Raw genomic sequence first — 21,700 nt, forward strand, 5'->3', positions numbered from 1 at the left:
ACATCGGCAAAATGTTCATAAGCCAAGAAGCATAACTGGTTTTAATGTAATTTACATACACTATGTAATAGCATCTTGTATCAGAAATTTATGGAAGTACAAAGAAGGTAATAAATAAGTTAAACCTACTACTATATGATTTATTGCAACAAGAAATTTTCTGTGAAATCAATAATTTTTCAGCAATTGAACATCTTGACATTAGCAAAACTATGGAATGAGAGTGTAAAAAGTTAAAACTGAGATGGATGTCTGGAGCCAAACCTATAACTTTCCCTCCTAAAAAAACAACATAAAAAAAAAAAGAGGTTCAGAATAAAAAGTGAAAGTGATGACAACAGCATACTGTTGGACCAGCTCTTGTTGAAATAATTGTTGCTATTTTGTGGATAAATCACCATTATTAACTGACATTTCATGGTACTATTTTTTACAAACTGCTTGATGTGTATGCTGCATCAGATCAAAATGTTTAAACATCAGACAATTTACAGAAACTGATTTATACAACTTTGAGATTATGTAATTTGTTAAATTGTGTAAAACCTTGGGAATCAAGAAAACCAGGACAGTAAACACCCATTCTTCTTCAGTTGTCTGAAAATACAACTGCAATATAAAGCTAAGGGTTACATTCTGACAACTCTGACACATAGTCAAAAATTAAATAAATCATTTTACCTCTCCTACAATTACTTTGAAGTCTTTGTAACTAAAAGAAAAAGAAGACGGACATACCTATAAACTAATAGTGAAACTTTAAACTCCAAATGCAGGCCAAAAATGATGTACTGTACTTTACTAGCCACACCAGACTGCAGATTGTTAAACAACTCCCTAATAAGTGGAAATCACACATACATAGATTCTCTAAAGTAACATGAATAAAACAGAATCTGCCCTTAAGGGAATATTCTCATGATTTTCAACTCAATAAGGGAAATGGAACTTCCAATTCAGGTTTAAAATAATCTCAAATCAAGGAATCTAAAACATGCTTGTTGTGACCAAATACAACAATAACCACTCAGCCTCTGTGATGACAGTAATCTACAGCAAAAATTATTCCCTGCCAGATTATCACAGATGACAAAGACCTCCCAACACATTTGCTTCCTGAACAGCTTATGGAGCTGTAGAATGCAGTAACTGTTCAAGAGATTTTATACTGCAAAGAGAAGTAATACAGTATATGGTTGCAGCTTATCATAGGCAAATATCTGAGCTTACATTTAAATGTTCTGTAATATAGTTGTGGATAATTATTAATTATAAGTTTGATTTAATTATAAGATTTTACTTAATAATTATCTCAATGAGACAATTTTGCTTTATATCACTAAGTTTACTTCTTTTTAATCTATCCCTTTTTTTCATAAAGTGATAAAAGTCCATTACTGCCAGTGATTTGGTATTAGTATTACGTTACTATTAGTATTAGCCTAGACATTTGTGAGTCTCAAGTTCAAATATTTCATGAAAGCTTTATAAATATTCATAATGATGAAAAAGTGGGGCGGTGATTAAAGCTTAAACGCTTATTAAACACGTACTTGAAGAAAACTTCTGTAACCAAACTGCCGAAAGATGAGTACACTCTTTCTTCTCACGTAAAACGCCATGTTGAATAAAGCATAAAGAAATGTTATTGAGCTTCGGAAAGTCCGATATTATGAAAGTACAAAATAAATATGTGTATATGAACATATATAAGAGAAAGGGGAGGTCGGCAGAGAGAAAGAGAAATGAACAGCTATGAATTTTGTGCTTAACATTAATAGAAACAGAGTTGCAATTAGATTCCAGGTTACCTTCAAAGAACAATTGAAGGTAAATAATCACAGGTTAAAATCCTCATATTTAGTACAACAGAAACTTAGAGGAAATTCAGCAAATAGTTAATAGTTTGTGTCCCTCTTTGCTTTAATAACTGCAGACAGCCTTTCAGGCATTATTGCAACATATTTAACCAAAGTTTCCTTTACAATTTTTCTACAATTGTCTCTAATACACTTTCATAAAGTTTCTTTGGAAGGAAGTTCTGATTTATAAAAGCCTAGATCTACTTACGTGGGTTGAGATCAGGGTTCTTTGGGACCATTGCATCATTTAAGCGATTCCAGTAGCTTCTTTATGCCCCCCGCTAGTACAGCGGTATGTCTCCGGATTTACAACGCTAAAATCAGGGATTAGATTCCCCTCGGTGGGCTGAGCAGATAGCCCTTTGTGGCTTTGTTATACGAAAAACACACACACAAACACACAGCTTCTTTATTGGGTCCGGCATGGCCAAGCGTGTTAAGGCGTGCGACTCATAATCTGAGGGTCGCGGGTTCGCATCCCCGTCGCGCCAAACATGCTCGCCCTTTCCCCGTGGGGGCGTTATAATGTGACGGTTAATCCTACTATTCGTTGGTAAAAGAGTACCCCAAGAGTTGGCGGTGGGTGATGATGACTAGCTGCCTTCCTTCTAGTCTTACACTGCTAAATTAGGGACGGCGAGCATAGATAGCCCTCGAGTAGCTTTGTGCGAAATTCGAAAACAAACAAACAAAAAACTTCTTTATTAGCTAAGTAATTACTGTATAGGTTGGACGAATGTTTGATATTTTTCTGTTTGATATAGCTCAGTATATTTGTATTCCACCTTAATAATAATAATTTTATATGTTATAAAATATGCAAACATTTTAACCAAGACTGTATACAAGGGACGTTTTTTCGCTTGTCTACATCATGTTTGTTTGTTGTTAAGGACAAAACTACGCAACAGACTGCCTGTTGTTCACATTACGGGTTTCAAAACCCACTTTTTAGCTTTATAAGCCTTTGGACTTATGCTCAGCTACCGGAGGGCTTTGCCTAAATGTATAACAATTTTTCAAACACAATTCTTAGTGTATAGAAAAAATATCCTGATAAGTGTTTTCATTTTAAACCGTATTGCATAGAACCAGATATCCTGTAGGGAATAAATGGTAAGACTTTTTTTAAATATAAGCTCATAATGTGTTTGTGATAAGAGCACAAAAAGAGAGCGACTCATTTTGTCTGTCGTTGACATTTGTTTGCTAAACTTTACTATAGTTTGGTTGTTAACTTGTCTATTTTCAGTTTGATTAATGACACAAATCAAAGAAACCGAAAGAGCTGTTAAACCAAACCAAGATACTAGGAATTCGGGTATTAATAAAAAAAAGAATTTCTTAAAATTATTATTAAAATAATTTTATAAACCAGTTTTTTGTAAATGTTTTATTAAAATAACTGGTGTACCCCCCAAAAAAACCCAACAAAAAACACAACAACAACGCGAAAACATGTTTTGAATTTGGAAAAGCTGCTAATTACATATGATAAAAGGAAAACTTTGTTTATAATAAATTAATATTTTTTATACAATCGCCACAAGCAGAAGATGAAGAGTTGTTTAACCCCTGTCTTTTAACAACTGTTTTACCGAAAAGAAAATTTATCTTACACTGCTAAATTAGGGACGGCGAGCACAGATAGCCCTCGAGTAGCTTTGTGCGAAATTTGAAAACAAACAAAGAAACTTCTTTATTAGCTAAGTAATTACTGTATAGGTTGGACGAATGTTTGAGGTCATTGTCTTCTTGGTAGTAAAATCCTTTACCAATAATACGCAATTTAGTGGGCATACCATGGCGGATCATTATCTGACGGTACATGTGCTGGTCCATTATTCCGTATAGCATCTTTTCTCGTCTCAGCATAAAAACACCCATAAACCGTCATACTATCTCCCTGTACATTATTTTAAGCATTTTTCACCTTTCTTTAACCCATACTTTGAAACAAATATTTCAACTTGGAATAACCCATCATGACACACTTTGCCAATCATACAAGTCCAGTTTTTGTACTTTTTAACAAATTTCATACTCTTGCTAATACTTGGAGATCGAAGTAAAGTTTTTTAAACTGCTACACCAGATATTCTGTTCTTGTTGAGTCTTTTTGATACTGTAGATCTGGACAATTTTCTGTTATTTGGTGCATGGTTGTTATTTTTTATCTCACACGTCAGATCAGTGGCAGACTTCGAAGGATGCGTAAACGAAGGTACTTAATATCAGTATCATTTAGTTTAGGTGTTCTGCCTCTTTCGTTTCTATTTTAAAATTTATCTGTCCCGATCTCACGAGCTAGAATGTATCTGCCAAAGTTTGGGGAGCATTTCAAGTCTGCAGCAGTTTGTTGGAGTGTCCAACCAGTATCATACAAAGCTTTTACGCAAATTCTCTGCTCAACTTTTGATTCTTTACACATATTAAACCATGGCATGATAGAAAAAAAACTTGATATATAGTGTTAAACATTTGATTTATTAAGGTGTTAGCTCCTTGCTAGCTTCTTTCTATATAGTTAAAATACTGTATGCGGCATCATGAAAGTTATTTCAGAAATTTGATCAGTATGTCCATTAAAGCAGAACCATTGTGACATGCCCTTGGTACAAGTACATGGGAATTCTAAAGAATGATAACTATTCTCATCCTGTCTTATTCAATTGTCAACAAGTACCAAAGAAGCATTACCATAGTGTTGAAATTTATAATTCTGTAATGGCATGGAAAAATTAGCCTCGTATAATAGAAAGAGTGACAAAATATTATCTTGTTCTAACACAGTACTGTATAAAGAAACGTAAAAAAACAATCTAGAAAACAAAAACCTATAGTGAAACGTAAATGTTTGATTTTTTCAGGGGAATAAGGTGAACTTAAAAAAGATTTAACGTTTTTCTACTTAGATATTTTATGTAATTGCCTTGAATATTCGATCTTCTTTTCTAATAGAATTTTTAATATACTTTTGGATGCTGTAAATTGAACGTAAGGTCGCTTGAGCAGTAATTTTGGTGAAACGAATAATAGTTTATAAAAACTAAAAAAAAATTATTATTAGTTCATTGGTTGGTTGTTTCAAATTTCGCTCAAGTCTATACGACATCTATATACACTAGTCGTCTTTAATTTAGCATTGAAAGACTAGAAGGAAGACAGTTAGTTATTACCTCTCACCGCCAACTCTTGGGTTACTTTTTTACCACAGAATAGTGGAAATGGACGTTATCTTATAACGCTTCCACGGCTGAAAGAGCGAGCACGTTTGGTGAAACGAGGATTCGATTGCAAGTCAAGTGCTCTAACTACGTGGTCGTGTCTTACGAAATATATGTTCGTTTGTTTGTTTGTTTGTTTTTTTAATTTCGCACAAAGCTACTCGAGGGCTATCTGTGCTAGCCGTCCCTAATTTAGCAGTGGGAAAGCAGCCAGTCATCACCACCCACCGCCAACTCTTGGGCTACTCTTTTACCAACGAATAGTGGGATTGACCGTCACATTATAACGCCCCCACGGCTGAAAGGGCGAGCATGTTTGGTGCGATCGGGATTTGAACCCGCGACCCTCGGATTAACACACTTGGCCATGCCGGGCCATATGAGTTCGTGAAAGAGTAGTTAAGTTTATTTATTTTAATACAGGTTGGGAATCTACGATCTGTTTGCCCCCCGCTAGTACAGCGGTATGTCTCCGGATTTACAACGCTAAAATCAGGGGTTCGATTCCCCTCGGTGGGCTGAGCAGATAGCCCGATGTGGCTTTGCTGTAAGAAAAACACACACACGCGATCTGTTTACTGCGGGAAAGCGAAGCGCATATTTTAACGTCTTCGAAAATATGAAGAAAAATATTTGCAGTCAAATGCAAATAAGTTTTAAAGATATTTTACGGGGCGACAAAGGGTAGCCATTTACTGTTTATAAATATGGAACCCATTGTATAGTAGAGAAAAAGTCTTAATTTTTCAAAACATCAATGTTGTTCTGTAGCTGGCCTGGCATGGCCGAGCGCGTAAGGCGTGCGACTCGTAATCCGAGGGTCGCGGGTTGTGCCCGCGTCGCGCTAAACATGCTCGTCCTCCCAGCCGTGGGGGTGTATAATGTTATGGTCAATCACGCTATTCGTTGGTAAAAGAGTAGCCCAAGAGTTGGCGGTGGGTGGTGATGACTAGCTGCCTTCCCTCTAGTCTTACACTGCAAAATTAGGGACGGCTAGCACAGATAGCCCTCGAGTAGCTTTGTGCGAAATTCCAAAAACAACAACAACAACAACAACTGCTCTGTAGCTTAAAATTCATTTTACTAGGCAACAGAAATTTTCTCTTGTATCATGGTAAAAAGAGCTCTGATCAAGTGTAATATTATTGTTAAAATATTATTTGTTAAGTCAGGTCGTAATCGACTAAGCTCATAAAAATTACAAAATTATGAGGTGACTAAAATACAGTTAAAATTTTATGTAGGCTAAAAAGAACTTTCTAAACACAGGGCTCAAGCAGCGAATGTAAGAGTTAAGTTCACTTTGAAGAAAAATCTGAAGATTTAAAGCTTTCAATAGATAGTCCTTTGTATAATTCGCGCTTAGCAACAAAAAGCAAACACATCTTCTGAGTAAAATTACTAAGATTCGTTTGAGGTAACAAATATGTAAGTTTCGTAAATTGCATATTAGTCTGTATCATATTAATTATTTCAACTTTATGAAATGTGTGTTTATTTTTGTTCTGTTTGAAAAAAAGCATTGTAGTTAAATGTAGCAGCGCAACAACTGCATATATGTTTCAACAACAAAACGTAGTTTCATCTATTGGATTAATAGACTAAGAAATGAAGAAAACACGTATAAATATGATGCAGTCTTCTATTTCATAGTACAGTGGTTCCCAAACTGTGCGTCGCGGCGCCACAGGGCGCCGCAGGATATTTCAAATTTTTGAGGAAAACACAGCTATGTCAACATCTGTCGGATACCGCGCGAACAATTAGCTCGAGGTACTTCACAGTTTTAACATTAGATCGCGCTACATTCCTTTCGATGACGTTCTTGAATGTTTGGGATATGTTTTTGTTCACTTGTACTTTCGGCTACGCCAGTAACGTCTCGAACTTTCTCGTTTCTTAGATTTTGTATGTAAATATCTTTCGATTCTCCAGGTCCATCAGTAATCGAAATAACTGAAGGTGTGTTGTGATCAAGTGTCTGCGAGGTCTAGCGAAGTCCAGTGAATTATTTTGTTGATTTTTAGTTCTTATGCATAAAAATGGAAAGATTTTTGCACATTAATAAGAAGCGTGGGAGTGAAGAAAAGAATGAGATGGTAAACCACAGACTAGTGGCAAAGTTGTGAATAAACGGAAATATCGGAAATATGATGATAGTTATCTAGATTTTGGTTTTACTTCGGTAGATGTCAATCATGTACCACTGCAGGTACAAAGGCTCAAGACTTCTTTAAGATTCTTGACACTTTTACGTGTGAAAACAACTTAGACTGGACTAAGTGCGTTGGCATCTGTACTATGTTCGGCTGTTGTGGAGGATTGTAGGCACTCATATGAATCAAAGCTTTGATACATTATAAACCTACTGCATAATCCACAGGAAAGCCCTTGCGTCAAAGCACCTGAGTCCTCCAATGAACCTAGTCCTGGAAAGTGTGTTGAAAGTGGGGAACTTTATAAAAATTTCACCAAAGAAGGCGAGTTTTTAAAAAAAACTGTGTGAGGATATGAGATTTGAGCAGTTGTACTACTGTAGCTCGTGATGATTCTCTCGTGAGAATGTACTGTCCCGTGTGTCCGAATTACAACAGCAATTCTACTCTTACCTCGAAGAAGAAGAACATGAATGTGCTAAAAACCTTTTGTATATTGATTTGTTGTTAAGATTAATATACCTGTGCAATCTCTTCGAAAAACTGAATGCATTGAATCTCTCTCTGCAGGAAGCAACACACATATTCTGAAACTCGCAGAGAAAGTTTCAGTCTTCAGAAAAATTTACTACTATGAGGAAGAAAAATGAATGAAGATGGTAACAAAGACTGTTTCCCCTGTTGTAGCAGTTTCCTACATCCAACGAAGTTGATTTGACCCACGAACCAAAATCTGTTTTTGAGGAGCACCTAACACAGCTCAGTGACTGGTTTGAAAATTACTTTCCAGAAGATATGGAGAAGTTTGCATGGATCCAAGACCAATTCAAGGCTAAGGCCCCATCTAAATTTACCTTTGCAGAGGAAGAAAAATCTTATTGATCTCTCTTGTGACAAGACTTTACAAACAAAATTTGGTAGCATGGAACAAACTAAGTTTTCGATATCAGTAAAAGATGGATATCCGCTGTTAAGTGCTAAATCTCAGCGAATCCTAATTCCATTTGCGATGTCAGATCTCTGCGAAGCTGGGTTTTCTACGGTTGCTGTGATAAAAAGCAAGTGCCGCGCGAAAATCAATGTGGAACAGCAAAGGAATGTGGCGGTGTCCAATCTGATTCCAAGGTTTGAGAAGTTGTACAGTGTTCAAAAGGCGTATACATCCCATCAGTAATTGTGGTTATTTAAAAATGAAATAAAAATATTATTTTTTTTTACTTTCAATTTACGTGCATTATTCTTTCATACGGCTTCTAAGTTGTTAGGACTTAAATACTTAATAAGTATTAAATTGTTTGGGCTTAACTACGCAATAAACGTAACTGTTAGGTTTTTCTTTTTGCCGAGAGGCGCCGTGAACCGAGAAAGTTTGGGATAAGCTGTCATTGTAGATATTATTACTTTGCGTACTACATTTCTTTCGTGAACCACTTTAATATAGTAGTCTTATGTTTCTAAATTGTGCGAAATTTATAAAAAATAGTAAAATTGTTTCTTTATTTCCTTAGGATTTGTGTGTGTGTGTGTGTGTGTGAAAAGCCACTCAAGGTCTACCTGCACATAAGACACTTTTAAGTTTTAAATTGATTGGTTAGAGAGAAAGCAGCTGATTAACATTACCCATCGTCAACTCTTGAATAGTGGGATCTGATTGTCATTCATATAACGCATCTACCACCCAAAAGTGAAAAGCAAGTTTTTTTTTGGAAAGGGAACGCGAAGTATGGACTGTCATATTCAGGGTTATTGCACTTTAATAGTTAAACCACATCTAGACTTAATTGCTAAGATACAGAATTGAGACACGCGATGGTAGTAAATTCAGTATAAGCGAAAAACATACATCACAAAAAATAATTCACGAAATCCCCCCTTCCGCTGCCGTAGTGGCTCAGCGGTGAGACTCATAACATAAAAAACGAGTTTAGATATCTTCGTGGTGGGCGCAGCACAGACAGATTATTGCATAGCTTAGCGGTTAACAACAACAGCCAAAAAATAAATACAATTTATTTTCAAGCATTATGTTTGTTTGTTTTGAATTTCGTGTAAAGCTACACGAGAGCTATCTGCGTTAGCCATCCCTAATTTAGCAGTGTAAGACTAGAGGGAAGGCAGCTAGTCCTCACCAGCCACCGCCAACTCTTGGGCTACTCTTTTTACCAACTAATAGTGAGATTGATCGTAATATTATATCACTTCCACGGCTGAAAGGACGAAAATGTTTGGTGCGACGGGGATTCGAATCCGTGATCCTCAGATTACGAGTCGAACGCCTTAACCCACCTGGCCATGCCGGGCCTGCAAACACTATGAAAATAAGTAGTTAAAAGAATAGGTATGCATATGCATAAATACATATTAAATAAAAGGTTAAACACTAGTGTGGTGAATGTTAATTATTTTACTAATTATTATCTACATGTATATATTTTTTATCAATTGATTAAAATTGAGAATAGTTTCTGGTTCGGTCGCTTATAAAGCAGGATATTTATCATCCACATACGAGTTTCAAAGTATATTTTTTACTGAACGAGTAAATACATAAATCTGTACATTTCAAATTTTGTTTAACGCGTTTTTTATTGATTTGAAACTAATCCGTACTGGCGTCTCAGAGAGGTGATGCGATATTATAATGTAAATTTTTATAATTAATGCATAAAAGTATGTAAATGCCACTCATAAAATTATCGATTGCGTCTTTGTGTTGCAATTTTCGTGATTCTTTTTTGAACGTTGCATACATAGTCAAATTCGCATGTCGTGTTGTCTTACATTAAAGAAAAATATATGTACATAAAAAAATACGTATATACGTTTGTGCATGTTAACAATAATATGACCTTTCAAAATACTAATTGCATATTTGTTTTACGACTTGCGTGATCCTTTGTTCTGCACGATATACATTTAGCATAGTTCGCATGTCATATCTTGTACTATAGAAAAATAATAATATTAACAATAATACGACTTTTTCATTTATCTAGAGGCATTTAGTACGTGATACGAGCTTAATGTTATAACTGGTTATATAGGATTGTTTGTTTGTTTTGAATTTCGCGCAAAGCTACACGAGGACTATCAGCGCTAGCCGTCCCTAACTTGGCAGTGTAACACCAGGGGGGAAGGCAGCTGGTCATCACCACCTACTACCAACTATTGGGCTACTATTTTACAAACGAATAGTGAGATTGACTATCACATTACAATGCCTCCACGGCTGAAAGGACGGGTATGTTTGGTACGATGGTGATTCGAATCCGTGACCTTCAGATTGCGAGTCGACTGTCCTAACCACCTGGCTATACTAGGCATCAAAAAGACAGAGAAAGGGGCTCAGCGAGGGATCTGTCATCCCTGTCACATCAAACATGCACGCCCTTTCAGCCGTGGGGGTGTTATAATGTGCGGTCAATCCCACGGTAAAAGTGTAGCCCAAGAGTTGGCGGTGAGTGGTGATGACTAGCTGCTTTCCCTCTAGTTTTACACTGCTAAATTAGGGACGACTAGCGAAGATAGCTTTCATATAGCTTTGCGCGAAATTCAAAAACAAACAAAACAAGCATTATCGTTTAAATAGAATGTTCACTTTTATCTCAATTTTATCGCGATGTAACAGAATGTAGAACTCTCTTTTTTCTTTCGAATGATAAAGTTAGGTAGATTATAGTTAAAATATTTTGAATATATGACTCATAAAGTCATATTGTAACAACAATCGATATGAACTCGCAATGGAAGAAAAGTATGCGAATTGCATTTTGACATTGGCGTTTCGTAGGTGGAGTGATTTCATCGAAAACTGATCGCTTTTGAAAATTATATATAAGAGTTTTCCCTGGCACAAAATATTAACATACTAAGATCACAAAAACGCTTTTCAATTGGCAATTTTGAATTTTCCATATGGGAATATTTCTTGTGCTTAATAATATTATAAACGACCCCTGCCATAGTGAGCATAGTGTGACGTCTTTTAACGAGTGAGAATCCACCAACGCAAAGGTCATTGGAAAAAGCCATCTGTATGTTTCAAGCAACATCACACAACATAATCTAGAAAGATCCTCTTCTGGAAAAATATATCTACAGATTTTGGGTTCGACGATGTAAAGATTCCTGTCATATCTTCCGTTCTGCCATTGCATACCTCAAACAACTGCAGAATAAAACAGGAAAAATCGCCATAAGCAACGCCTGTAGATTTTCGAACTGGCTTTCGGAAACCGTTGTTATTGTACATTAAATATATTATAGGTTGGTTTGGTTTTTTGGAATTTCGCACAAAGCTACTCGCGGGCTATCTGTGCTAGCCGTCCCTAATTTAGCAGTGTAAGACTAGAGGGAAGGCAGCTGGTCATCACCACCCACCGCCAACTCTTGGGCTACTCTTTTACCAACGAAAAGTGGGATTGACCGTCACATTATAAAGCCCCCACGGCTGGGAGGGCGAGCATGTTTGGCGCAACGCGGGCGCGAACCCTCGACTCTCGGATTACGAGTCGCGCGCCTTACGCGCTTGGCCATGCCGGGCCTATATTATAGGATGCATGAAGATAGGAATCATATGCCTTTACATTATCGACTTACTACGTAGCCTTTTGTAGTGGAAACTACGCTACAGTGCTGCCGTCAAGATGCATGGTCTTCGAATATAGCATGACTTGTGGTTGCGTCATAAGGACTTTAGCAACAAGCTGAGGCTCCAAAATCGTTATATATATATATATATTTATATGCCATATTTGAAATAATACATTTGTTTCAACAAAGTGTACCATTTTGGTATGTATACGTCACTAGTTGCAATATTTAAGACCCCCTGGTCGCGAGAAATTGACCCAAATTTAGGAAAACAAACAAAAAACGTTAGAACCGAAAACCGGTTTGAAGACTAGACTACGTAACTATAATCCAATAATACAATCTATAAAAGCTTCTTCTTCTGACTGAAAAAAAAATATACTCATATATGAAATCTGTAAAATGCATTGCCAGGAGCATAAACATAGAAATAAAGGAGACTGTCGCATTTGTAGATGCTGCTCACTTTTAGTTCATGCTCGAATAAAAAAATCATATTAAGTGGAAATAAAAAAATAATGCTGAAAGTGGAGAGAGAAGAGTAATGAGAAGGACAAGTGACCTGAGAGGTCAAAATAAAATTATATTAGAAGAAAGCAAAGTGTGTGATATTGATTGTGGAGAATATGGAAACGCTGAAGCCTCTAAAGCCATTACTGTTATATATATAGCTGTGTTTTTTATACCTCATAAATTTCAAATATGAAAAAAAGATTCTGAATAGTAGAGTCAAGTAGGTTATTTCTACCAATCAGAGCCTTCCGGAAAATAATATTTCAACATTTGGTCGGTTTTTCGTGACTGGTGGTCTTTAAAAAACTTCAAAACTTTTTATAAGAGACATAACAAATTTCGTCGTGGTTATATGCTAGCATAATCCTTGTTGTTACTTTCTATAGTAGGGTTGAGCCACGAAAACTATCTGCTGTTTCATATGATTAATGCCCCCCAGTTTCAATACACGTTGTGGCCAGAGCATTGATAGCCATTTGTGTAGTTTTGTGCATACTAACGGAACAAACAAAACAACATATGATAAACTGTACTTACAGTTGTATGCCTGAGGACTTACACTGCTATAAACCGAGTTTCGATACCCGTTGTTGGCAGACCACAGATAACCCTTTGTGTAGCTTTGTGCATAATAACAAAACAAACAAACAAAAGCTATGTATATAGAACTACTATATGAAACCATGACTGTTACTTAGAACAAAGGTATATCCGGATTCTTGGAACTCAATTTTCTGGTTAGTTAACTACTGACTTACAAATGTAGTTTGACGTTTTCAAAAAAAACCTTTATTTTTTCGCCTAGAAGAGCTAAAACCTACTCTAAGGTTTTGTCTTTCTTTTTTTGTAGCCTTCTGATTGTATGTACCTCTGTTTTAGTCATTCAGTTGAACAACGAGTTTCTCGTCTTTCGAATAAAGTTTTCTTCTTTTGATTAAATACATTTATTTCTTTACCTATAATTTTAACACAGTTTGCCTATTTATTTCTCTTTTAATTTCACAACTACGAATGTAATAGTCTTAAAACTGGATCACTCAGGTGTTCTTCTGTATACTAGATCCATCAGTCATCATTATTATAGAAATCAGGTAACTTTGTGCTTGGAAAACCACACGATTTCATTAGGAGTAAAAATGCTCCATCCTTGGCATAGCAGTATGTCTGCGAACTTACAACATTAGAAATCAGGTTTCCACACCCGTGGTGGGCAGAGCATTTTGTAGTTTTGTGCTTAACTTTAAAATAAACAAAAAAGTAAAATATAATAAACCGTTTAAACTATTCTTTTCCAGATGTCTCTATCAGTTATTTTCTTTGTTTGTTGTTCACTCACCTCGAGTATCAAAATTCGATTTTTATCGTTATAAGCCCTCAGACTTACTGATGAATCACCAGGGGCTCACTATAATAGAAGCTATAATACCGAAACCTTTCGAAAATAGATTGTAGGTTTAAAAGTAGTCGTGATTAAAAATTGATTCAAGAAAAACGTTAAATACACTCCAGTTAGCGATACCCGTAATGGGCAGAGCACAGAAAGCCCATTGTGCAGCTTTATGTTTAACTTCAAACAAACGAATCTCTGCATGTTTAGCCAAGCAGCCCCACTGTATAATTCCATCTTGCACTCTGGTCACATTCAACCATTAACGAAACAATATTAAGACTCTGCCACTCGGTCTTATAAATGCAATACTAGCAAATTCTTTGATAACAACAGAAATACTGGCGTAACGAATAATAGATATAACAATGTTAATACTGTGGCAATGAGTCTCAAAGAGATAATAACATATTAATACTAAACGTTTTATTAACACACTTGTAGTACAGTCTTGGTCAAATGTTTCATGTTATTGCTACACTAGCTGGAGTACCTGTTTCCTGGACTGAAGTTATGTAAATTCATAATTAATGAAAGGTTATCTTAGGATACGTAAAGCTGCTTCACTTATACGTAATTGTAAAAAAAAACACTTTAAAACACCCATAAAAACAGCAAAACACGAAATGTGAAACCGCAAATTTGCATGTATCTCTGCATGGATCCACAAACCTCCAACCAGATTTGACGAAGATCAATCCATACAGCAAGTAGTAATTACGCGAACATACAATGGAATTTGTTAGTTCACAACCCGCTGATTTATCCCACTGTATTAATTTTAATGAGAAATGCATATAACTTTTAATTCTCAATGTTATTTAGCTCTGAAAGCTATGTACCAAAAACATGTTTACAAGTTTCTTTCTGCCATAGAGTTAAGTCTTCATATTTGTATGCATTAAACGATACTAGCGTCAGAGAAAATATATTGTTATTTTTTAAAATTTTAAGCAGATAATTCAGTATCATTTACTGCTAAACCTAAGTATAAAATGATTAAATGTCATGACATATACCATTCTACCTCATCAAAGATCAGAAGGCCTAATACAGTAAAACCTGTCTAAAACAGAATATCACGGGATCGAGTAAAATTTCCGGCTTAAGAAGGTTTTATGGCTTAAACAGTGAACATGGATTTTCTTAATTATATAATTTTTGAGCTGAACGTTATACTTGCTTGACTCAAGTTATTATACTGTTTATGCTATATTTATTAGAATAAGAACAAAAATAGGCATTCAAAATATACATAAGTACGCAAAATCTTAAACTAATATATTTGAAGAAAGTGTTCAATTTCAACTGTTTCGTTTTTTCTAATATGCTTTCTCACGTGGTTAAAAGAGAAGACCATTTCTACGGCTTTTAACTAGAATTGTCATAATAAACAACTTCTCTACAATCTCCCTCATTATCAAGGGAGATAAATCCACAGTTTCGAAAGCTTTGTTTGTTTTGAATTTCGCGCAAAGCTACTCGAGGGTTATCTGCGCTAGCCGTCCCTAATTTAGCAGCGTAAGACTAGTGGGAAGGCAGCTAGTCATCACAACCCACCGCCAACTCTTCGGCTACTCTTTTACCAACGAATAGTTCGATTGATCGTCACATTATAACGCCCCCACGGCTGAAAGGGCGAGCATGTTTGGTGTGAGGGGGATTCGAACCCGCGACCCTCGGATTACGGGTCGAACGCCTTAACACGCTTGGCTATGCCGGGCTCGTTTCGAAAGCACTTTATTACGCATTCATCTTTTACGCATTTGATTGAATGACTTAAAAATGCAATTGCAATTTTATGGTCATTTCAAATGCTCTCTTACAGTTGTCCATGTTTGCAATAATATGCTGAAGCATCAATTTTCTGTATTTCAATTTTATACACTGTATAATTCCATTATCTAGTGGCTGTAGTACTGATGTTGTACATGGAGGTAGAAAGACTAAATGAACATTTTAAAGTTGAACTTTTGGGTGACAAGTTGCATTATCTAGGAAAAGTAGAATATTTCTATTTTTTGTTCCATTCTTTTGTGTAATTTGTTAAAAAATTCCTCGCAATAGGCGCTTGTCATCCACGCTTTATTATCACTTTCCATTCCACAGGAAGTTGATTCTTTCTTAAATTTTTGAAAGAGCAAGGATTTTCACTTTTACCTATCACTCCCTGGTTTCTCTAATTTTCCATCAACAAATGAGACCAAAAGTACAGTCAATCATTCTTTCGAATAGCGACCTCTGGAATAATGACGGCAGAATAATAACATAATATATTTAACCAATTCTTACTGTAACAAAATGTCCGAGAATTTATTAATATTTTAACAAATTATTACTTAAACAAGAATTTATTAATATTTAAAGAAATTATAAATTAAATAAGAAATTAATATTTAATCAAAAACATTTTTTCCGCCTTATTCAGGTTGTAATCCCACTTGTTGATAGATGAGGTAGGTGAAAGATAGTTTTCCGTCCGCATTACGCAGGTTCCGCCATATAGACAGTCTTTTATAAGAGAAATCTTATGATAATGCTGCAAAATTTTGATATTTTCCTGTTTGTACAGGTTTCCGTCCTATGCAGTTTCCGGTTTAGACAAGTTTTACTGTATATTCGAATAAAACATTTTCTGTAGTATTTCTGATTCATCTTATGTTTTAATCTTCTACAGCAAAAGAAAAAAAGCTTTCTTTTGATTGATTAATTTTATGTTTTGGCAATAAATTTAGAAAACAACAACATTTGCAACCTTCGTCTTTCAGGTGATTATAAAAAGACTTTTGCTTCAGTCAACGTTTTGTCAACACATTGGACCTACAAAACTTTCATGTCATACATGCATAGAGTAATTATTGAGTAAATGTCGAAGTATTAACAGAGAAAATAATGTATGGTCGATAAACATATAGGAGTTTGATATTCTGGTTTATATAAGTTATTTATCAAAGCACAAACACTCACCTTTTTTGAATAAAACGTGTTTTTTAATATAATATTAATCGAAGCAGACATTCCCTCTGAACTTGGAGTAAAGCATTGCCGTGATCACGTGCCAGAAGTTATAGGGTGTCAAATTGTTCAGTCTTCCAGAAATGGTGTGAAGGCAATGGACACTGCCAGAACAGTACGTTACCCTTAGTGTACCGTATACAGAATCATGAAGCGTCACTGAACAACAAGAAACTAAATTATCGTATGTTGATCAGGATAACACGTGAAGATCGAAAGAAGTCTTGAACATCTTACGACAGGAATGTATAAACAAATTTGTTCAAGTGTATTATGAAGAACAATGAATAGAAGACAGGGTTATTTTGCAAAAAGGGCTATCCACAAACTGACATAAATCAGAACTGACCATCGTGATCGTGGTATTTGAATAAGACAGCATGCCAACTTAGAGACAGGCGACATGCCATTTTCTTCAGATGAGTTGTTTTTAGCTTGTTAAAGGTAATTGTAGGATTAGTGTTTGTCGTTTGTCTGGAAAACAGATGAGGGGAGACTGCTTTTCTCAGAGAAAACATTCAAAGGCGGTGCAGCTTATGTTTAAGCAGTTATTTATCATCGTGGACAAGTTGTTGTTTATATATTCCAGGAAAACGTCAGTAGCTTCTCCTACAGTCATCACATGGACACGATATTTCTCTCATGTGTTAGGGTAAGGTTTTTCAATAACTTTGTGTTCCAGAATTACAATGCCACTACCCATATTACATGTATTGCACAGATTATCATGACCAGGAGAACGTTACAAAGTTGCCATGGTGAGAGAAGTCTACAGATTGCAATCCCATTGAGAATTGTTGGGTAAAAATGAACCAGAAAACTGACACCCACTACACTAAACTTGCGACTGTACCTGAGTTGAAGGGCTTTCTAGTGAAAAGCTGAGATGTAAGCACAGTGGATGATATCAATAATATCATTGACAGAATGTCACGCCATGTTGCAGAAGTTGTTAGAGTACGACGATAATCAGTCAGGTACTGAATGTTTAATATGAACTGATATACGTTACAGACGCTATTTATAATGACTTGAAGTTATATTTTATCATTATATATGTTTTGCTAAGGGTTTTATAGGTGAAATGCTGAATTACACATCTTTTTACAGGTGTCTGATAAAATTGTTTTTTGTTCTAACAAATTGTTCATGATGTTCATCGAAGTTGCGTCATTATACAAATTACACATGTAAATGGTTAATATAACGTGCATTTTTCTGTTTGATATAGCTCAGTATATTTGTATTCTACCTTAATAATAATAATTTTATATGTTATAAAATATGCAAACATTTTAACCAAGACTGTATACAAGGGACGTTTTTTCGCTTGTCTACATCATGTTTGTTTGTTATTAAGGACAAAACTGCGCAACAGACTGCCTGTTGTTCACATTACGGGTTTCAAAACCCAGTTTTTAGCTTTATAAGACTTTGGACTTATGCTCAGCTACCGGAGGGCTTTGCCTAAATGTATAACAATTTTTCAAACACAGTTCTTAGTGTATAGAAAAAATATCCTGATAAGTGTTTTCATTTTAAACCGTATTGCATAGAACCAGATATCCTGTAGGGAATAAATGATAAGACTTTTTTTAATATAAGCTCATAATGTGTTTGTGATATGAGCATCAAAAAGAGAGCGACTCATTTTGTCTGTCGTTGACATTTGTTTGCTAAACTTTACTATAGTTTGGTTGTTAACTTGTCTATTTTCAGTTTGATTAATGACACAAATCAAAGAAACCGAAAGAGCTGTTAAACAAAACCAAGATACTAGGAATTCGGGTATTGATAAAAAAAAAAGAATTTCTTAAAATTATTATTAAAATAATTTTAAAAACCATTTTTTTGTAAATGTTTTATTAAAATAACTGGTGTACCCCCAAAAAAAAACCAACAAAAAACACAACAACAACGCGAAAACATGTTTTGAATTTGGAAAAACTGCTAATTACATATGATAAAAGGAAAACTTTGTTTATAATAAATTAATATTTTTTATACAATCGCCACAAGCAGAAGATGAAAAGTTGTTTAACCCCTGTCTTTTAACAACTGTTTTACCGAAAAGAAAATTTATCTAATTATAAGAATTAACTTACAGGCTGCCGAAAAGTGGAAGAACTGATTTCTGTTTATTTTTTAACCAACTTCATGTGATGAGCTATAATTCATGGTTTTTCTTGAAGTCTTTATTTAATACTAGTATTTAGTGTGACCATCTATGGCTCCAGTAATTGCTAGTCATTTTCCTGGCATTCTATCTTATGTATTTTCTCTCATGTAATTTTATTTTATATTATTTTTGAATTTGTGTTTAGAGGATTTTTATAGTGTAGCTTGTATTTTTGTTCTTTGAAGCTAAGGTCTGAATTTTGTGTCACTGGAAATGTTATGAAATTTCTTTCTCTACCAAACAAGTTCGCCATTTCTTTGAAGTAATTCAGACTTGGTACAAGATGCTCTTTAAAGAACCTCTCATTGAATCTTTGGCGAATATATATAAATATATATATATATGTGCTATGGTTGGGAACAAACTGTTCGAAGTTAGACTAGTCTGTCCAAAACACCTTGCGCTCCTTATTTCTTGGATCAAGATACATTTTTTTTTCTATTTGCAAACGCTAGTGTCCCTGCATATAAAGGGATATCTTGCTACTATTCCCAAAAGACAACATTCTAAAGAATGTACTTCTTAAACCTTTATCTGCACGTGACTTGTTAATGGTTTGGCTTATTTTGAGTTTCGTGCAAAGCCACATAATGGCTATTTGTGTTAACAGTTCCTAATCCAACAGTGACTGGCCAGAAGAAAGACACTTAGTCAACACCATCCACCGCCAACTCTTGAAATACTCTTTTATTAATGACTAGTGGGATTTACTATAACTTATAACACCCCTATAATTGAAAAAAACAAGTGTGCTCATTGAGGGAAATTCGAAGCAGTGACTCAGATTGAGAGTCGAGCGACTTAATCATCAGGTCATGCCAGGTCTTGATTTAATCACATCAGCAAGTCTTTTTACAGTTTTATTACTGATTTTCATGGAATAGATTTTATTAGATATTTAACACATTTTTCATTTAACTTTCAATCCATTTCCTTCTTTGTCTGACAATAGAAAACTGGGTTTCTTTGAATCTGCTCAAAGTATACCTTAGAGTATTGGGCAAACAATCGTGATCTTTTGCGATATTTCTGAAACTCTAATAAAATTTTACTCTAATTCTATCAAATGGTGTTAATTATCTAAGTTTTGGCAACTTAATGACAACATCACACAAAATCAGCTTTATCGGGTGATGATAAAAAATTAATAATTTCTTATATAGCTACATGTACCCGTATAAGAAAACTCAAAATGTCATTGATGGCTGTTAGAGGACCTAAATATAATCATATGTGGCAATGTTTTATTGCTTTATGATAATATTAGATATTTTGAATAACTTTTATAATATATTGCATATAATAATTTCTGATTATGTGGTTATCTTAAAATTAAAAAAAAATTAATTAAATGCGTATCACGTTAAAATCATGAATAAAATAAGAAAGTTGATATTTTGCCAAGAGTGATCTTTTTGTTGTTTTTTGCCTCCCAGTGGCACAGCGGTATGTCTGTGGTCTTACAATGTCAGATAGTCCATTGTTTAGCTCTATGTTTAACTTTAAACAACAGATAAACAAGTCATTTTTTTTCAGTATTTAAATGACACCTGTATTTACAAATCGGATTAGCTCATGCTGGTCAGAAAAAAAGGATCCATTGGGGAAATTATCTTTCAGGTTCCTTTTTTTGAGCATTATTACTGACCAAAAATACATCGATTTAACCTATTTTTAGTTACATTGGATCATTTGCTGCTCTATATCGATTGATCGAAACTGCTGACGACTTCTTCAACGGCTGTCTTACAAATTACAATTATGGTTCAAAATGGAATCTTTATCAAGTAGATGTCTAACTTTTAGATGTTCAAGATACTTAGCAGATTCTTGTTATGGTTCTAAGTGTGATGGATTATCAATTTATTCTAAATTGAGTCGGAGACAAGAGGAAAACAGCCAAAAAAATTTTGGCAAATACTAGCACTGCAGCAAAAGGTAGAAAAAAACAGCCATGATCAAATAACAATGAAAATTTTGAATATCAATGATAAAGATGAACATGATGAAAATGACGATATGAATTTTACCGAAAACAGACAATTTAGTCTAAATGGAACATTATGGAGGTGTTGATGGAAATGACGAATATTATGACGTAATGAAAAAAATGTATAAAATATAAGAGATGTTTTCCAAATAGATGCTTTTTTGGCGAAAAATTTACAAAGTTGAGAACCATGTACAAGTGAATCCTTTAAGTTTAATAATAAAATAAGTAATATGCTTTCATCATTTCAGTATTAAAGAAAATATGCTCTATTATATTACTCAATGATTTAGACCAATTGCTGGTTAATATAGAAAAATAACTTGTAAAAGATAGCAGAGAAACCAAGTAAATCATACCTGGTAATAGGTTAAAGAAAGATATAACTGAAGAATAATGAAATATTTCGCTGCATTGTTTCCAGTGAAGAGCATTATCAGCTCTATTATGTGCTTTACCACAAATTGATGAAATTGTGTTTGTGTAAAATCGATCTCAAAACCCGAAAGACCGCCTTATGTTTTATAGTATCTAATAAACGCATTCTAAATAAGGCTGTGTTCAAGTGCAGAGCTAGTTATCTAACATTCCTAGTATATAGTAAATATTTATTGATCTATTGATCTATATGCAGCCATATTTATATCTGTGATTAACATTTTGCTCGAAAAAAGCTGCGAATTCCTTATCATTAGAACTGTCCTCAATTATAATTTCTGCAATCAAATTCTTAGCTTGATTTTTGATGTTTCCACCTTTATGTTATTCATTTTGTTCG

General features: G+C 34.7%; 1 protein-coding gene across 1 annotated transcript in view; it reads right to left on the minus strand.

The window, feature by feature from the left end:
- LOC143249541 (enoyl-CoA hydratase domain-containing protein 3, mitochondrial) overlaps window positions 1–1,708 on the minus strand; it is a 39,802-nt gene extending 38,094 nt beyond the window's left edge. The window contains exon 1 of the mRNA XM_076499566.1: window positions 1,554–1,708. Coding sequence (XP_076355681.1) covers window positions 1,554–1,622 — 69 coding nt within the window. The 5' untranslated portion in view covers window positions 1,623–1,708. The remainder of the gene's footprint in view (window positions 1–1,553) is intronic.
- Between the last annotated feature and the right edge of the window lie 19,992 nt (window positions 1,709–21,700).

The sequence above is a fragment of the Tachypleus tridentatus genome, chromosome 4, assembly GCF_004210375.1.
Source record: "Tachypleus tridentatus isolate NWPU-2018 chromosome 4, ASM421037v1, whole genome shotgun sequence".
Lineage (NCBI taxonomy): Eukaryota > Metazoa > Arthropoda > Merostomata > Xiphosura > Limulidae > Tachypleus > Tachypleus tridentatus.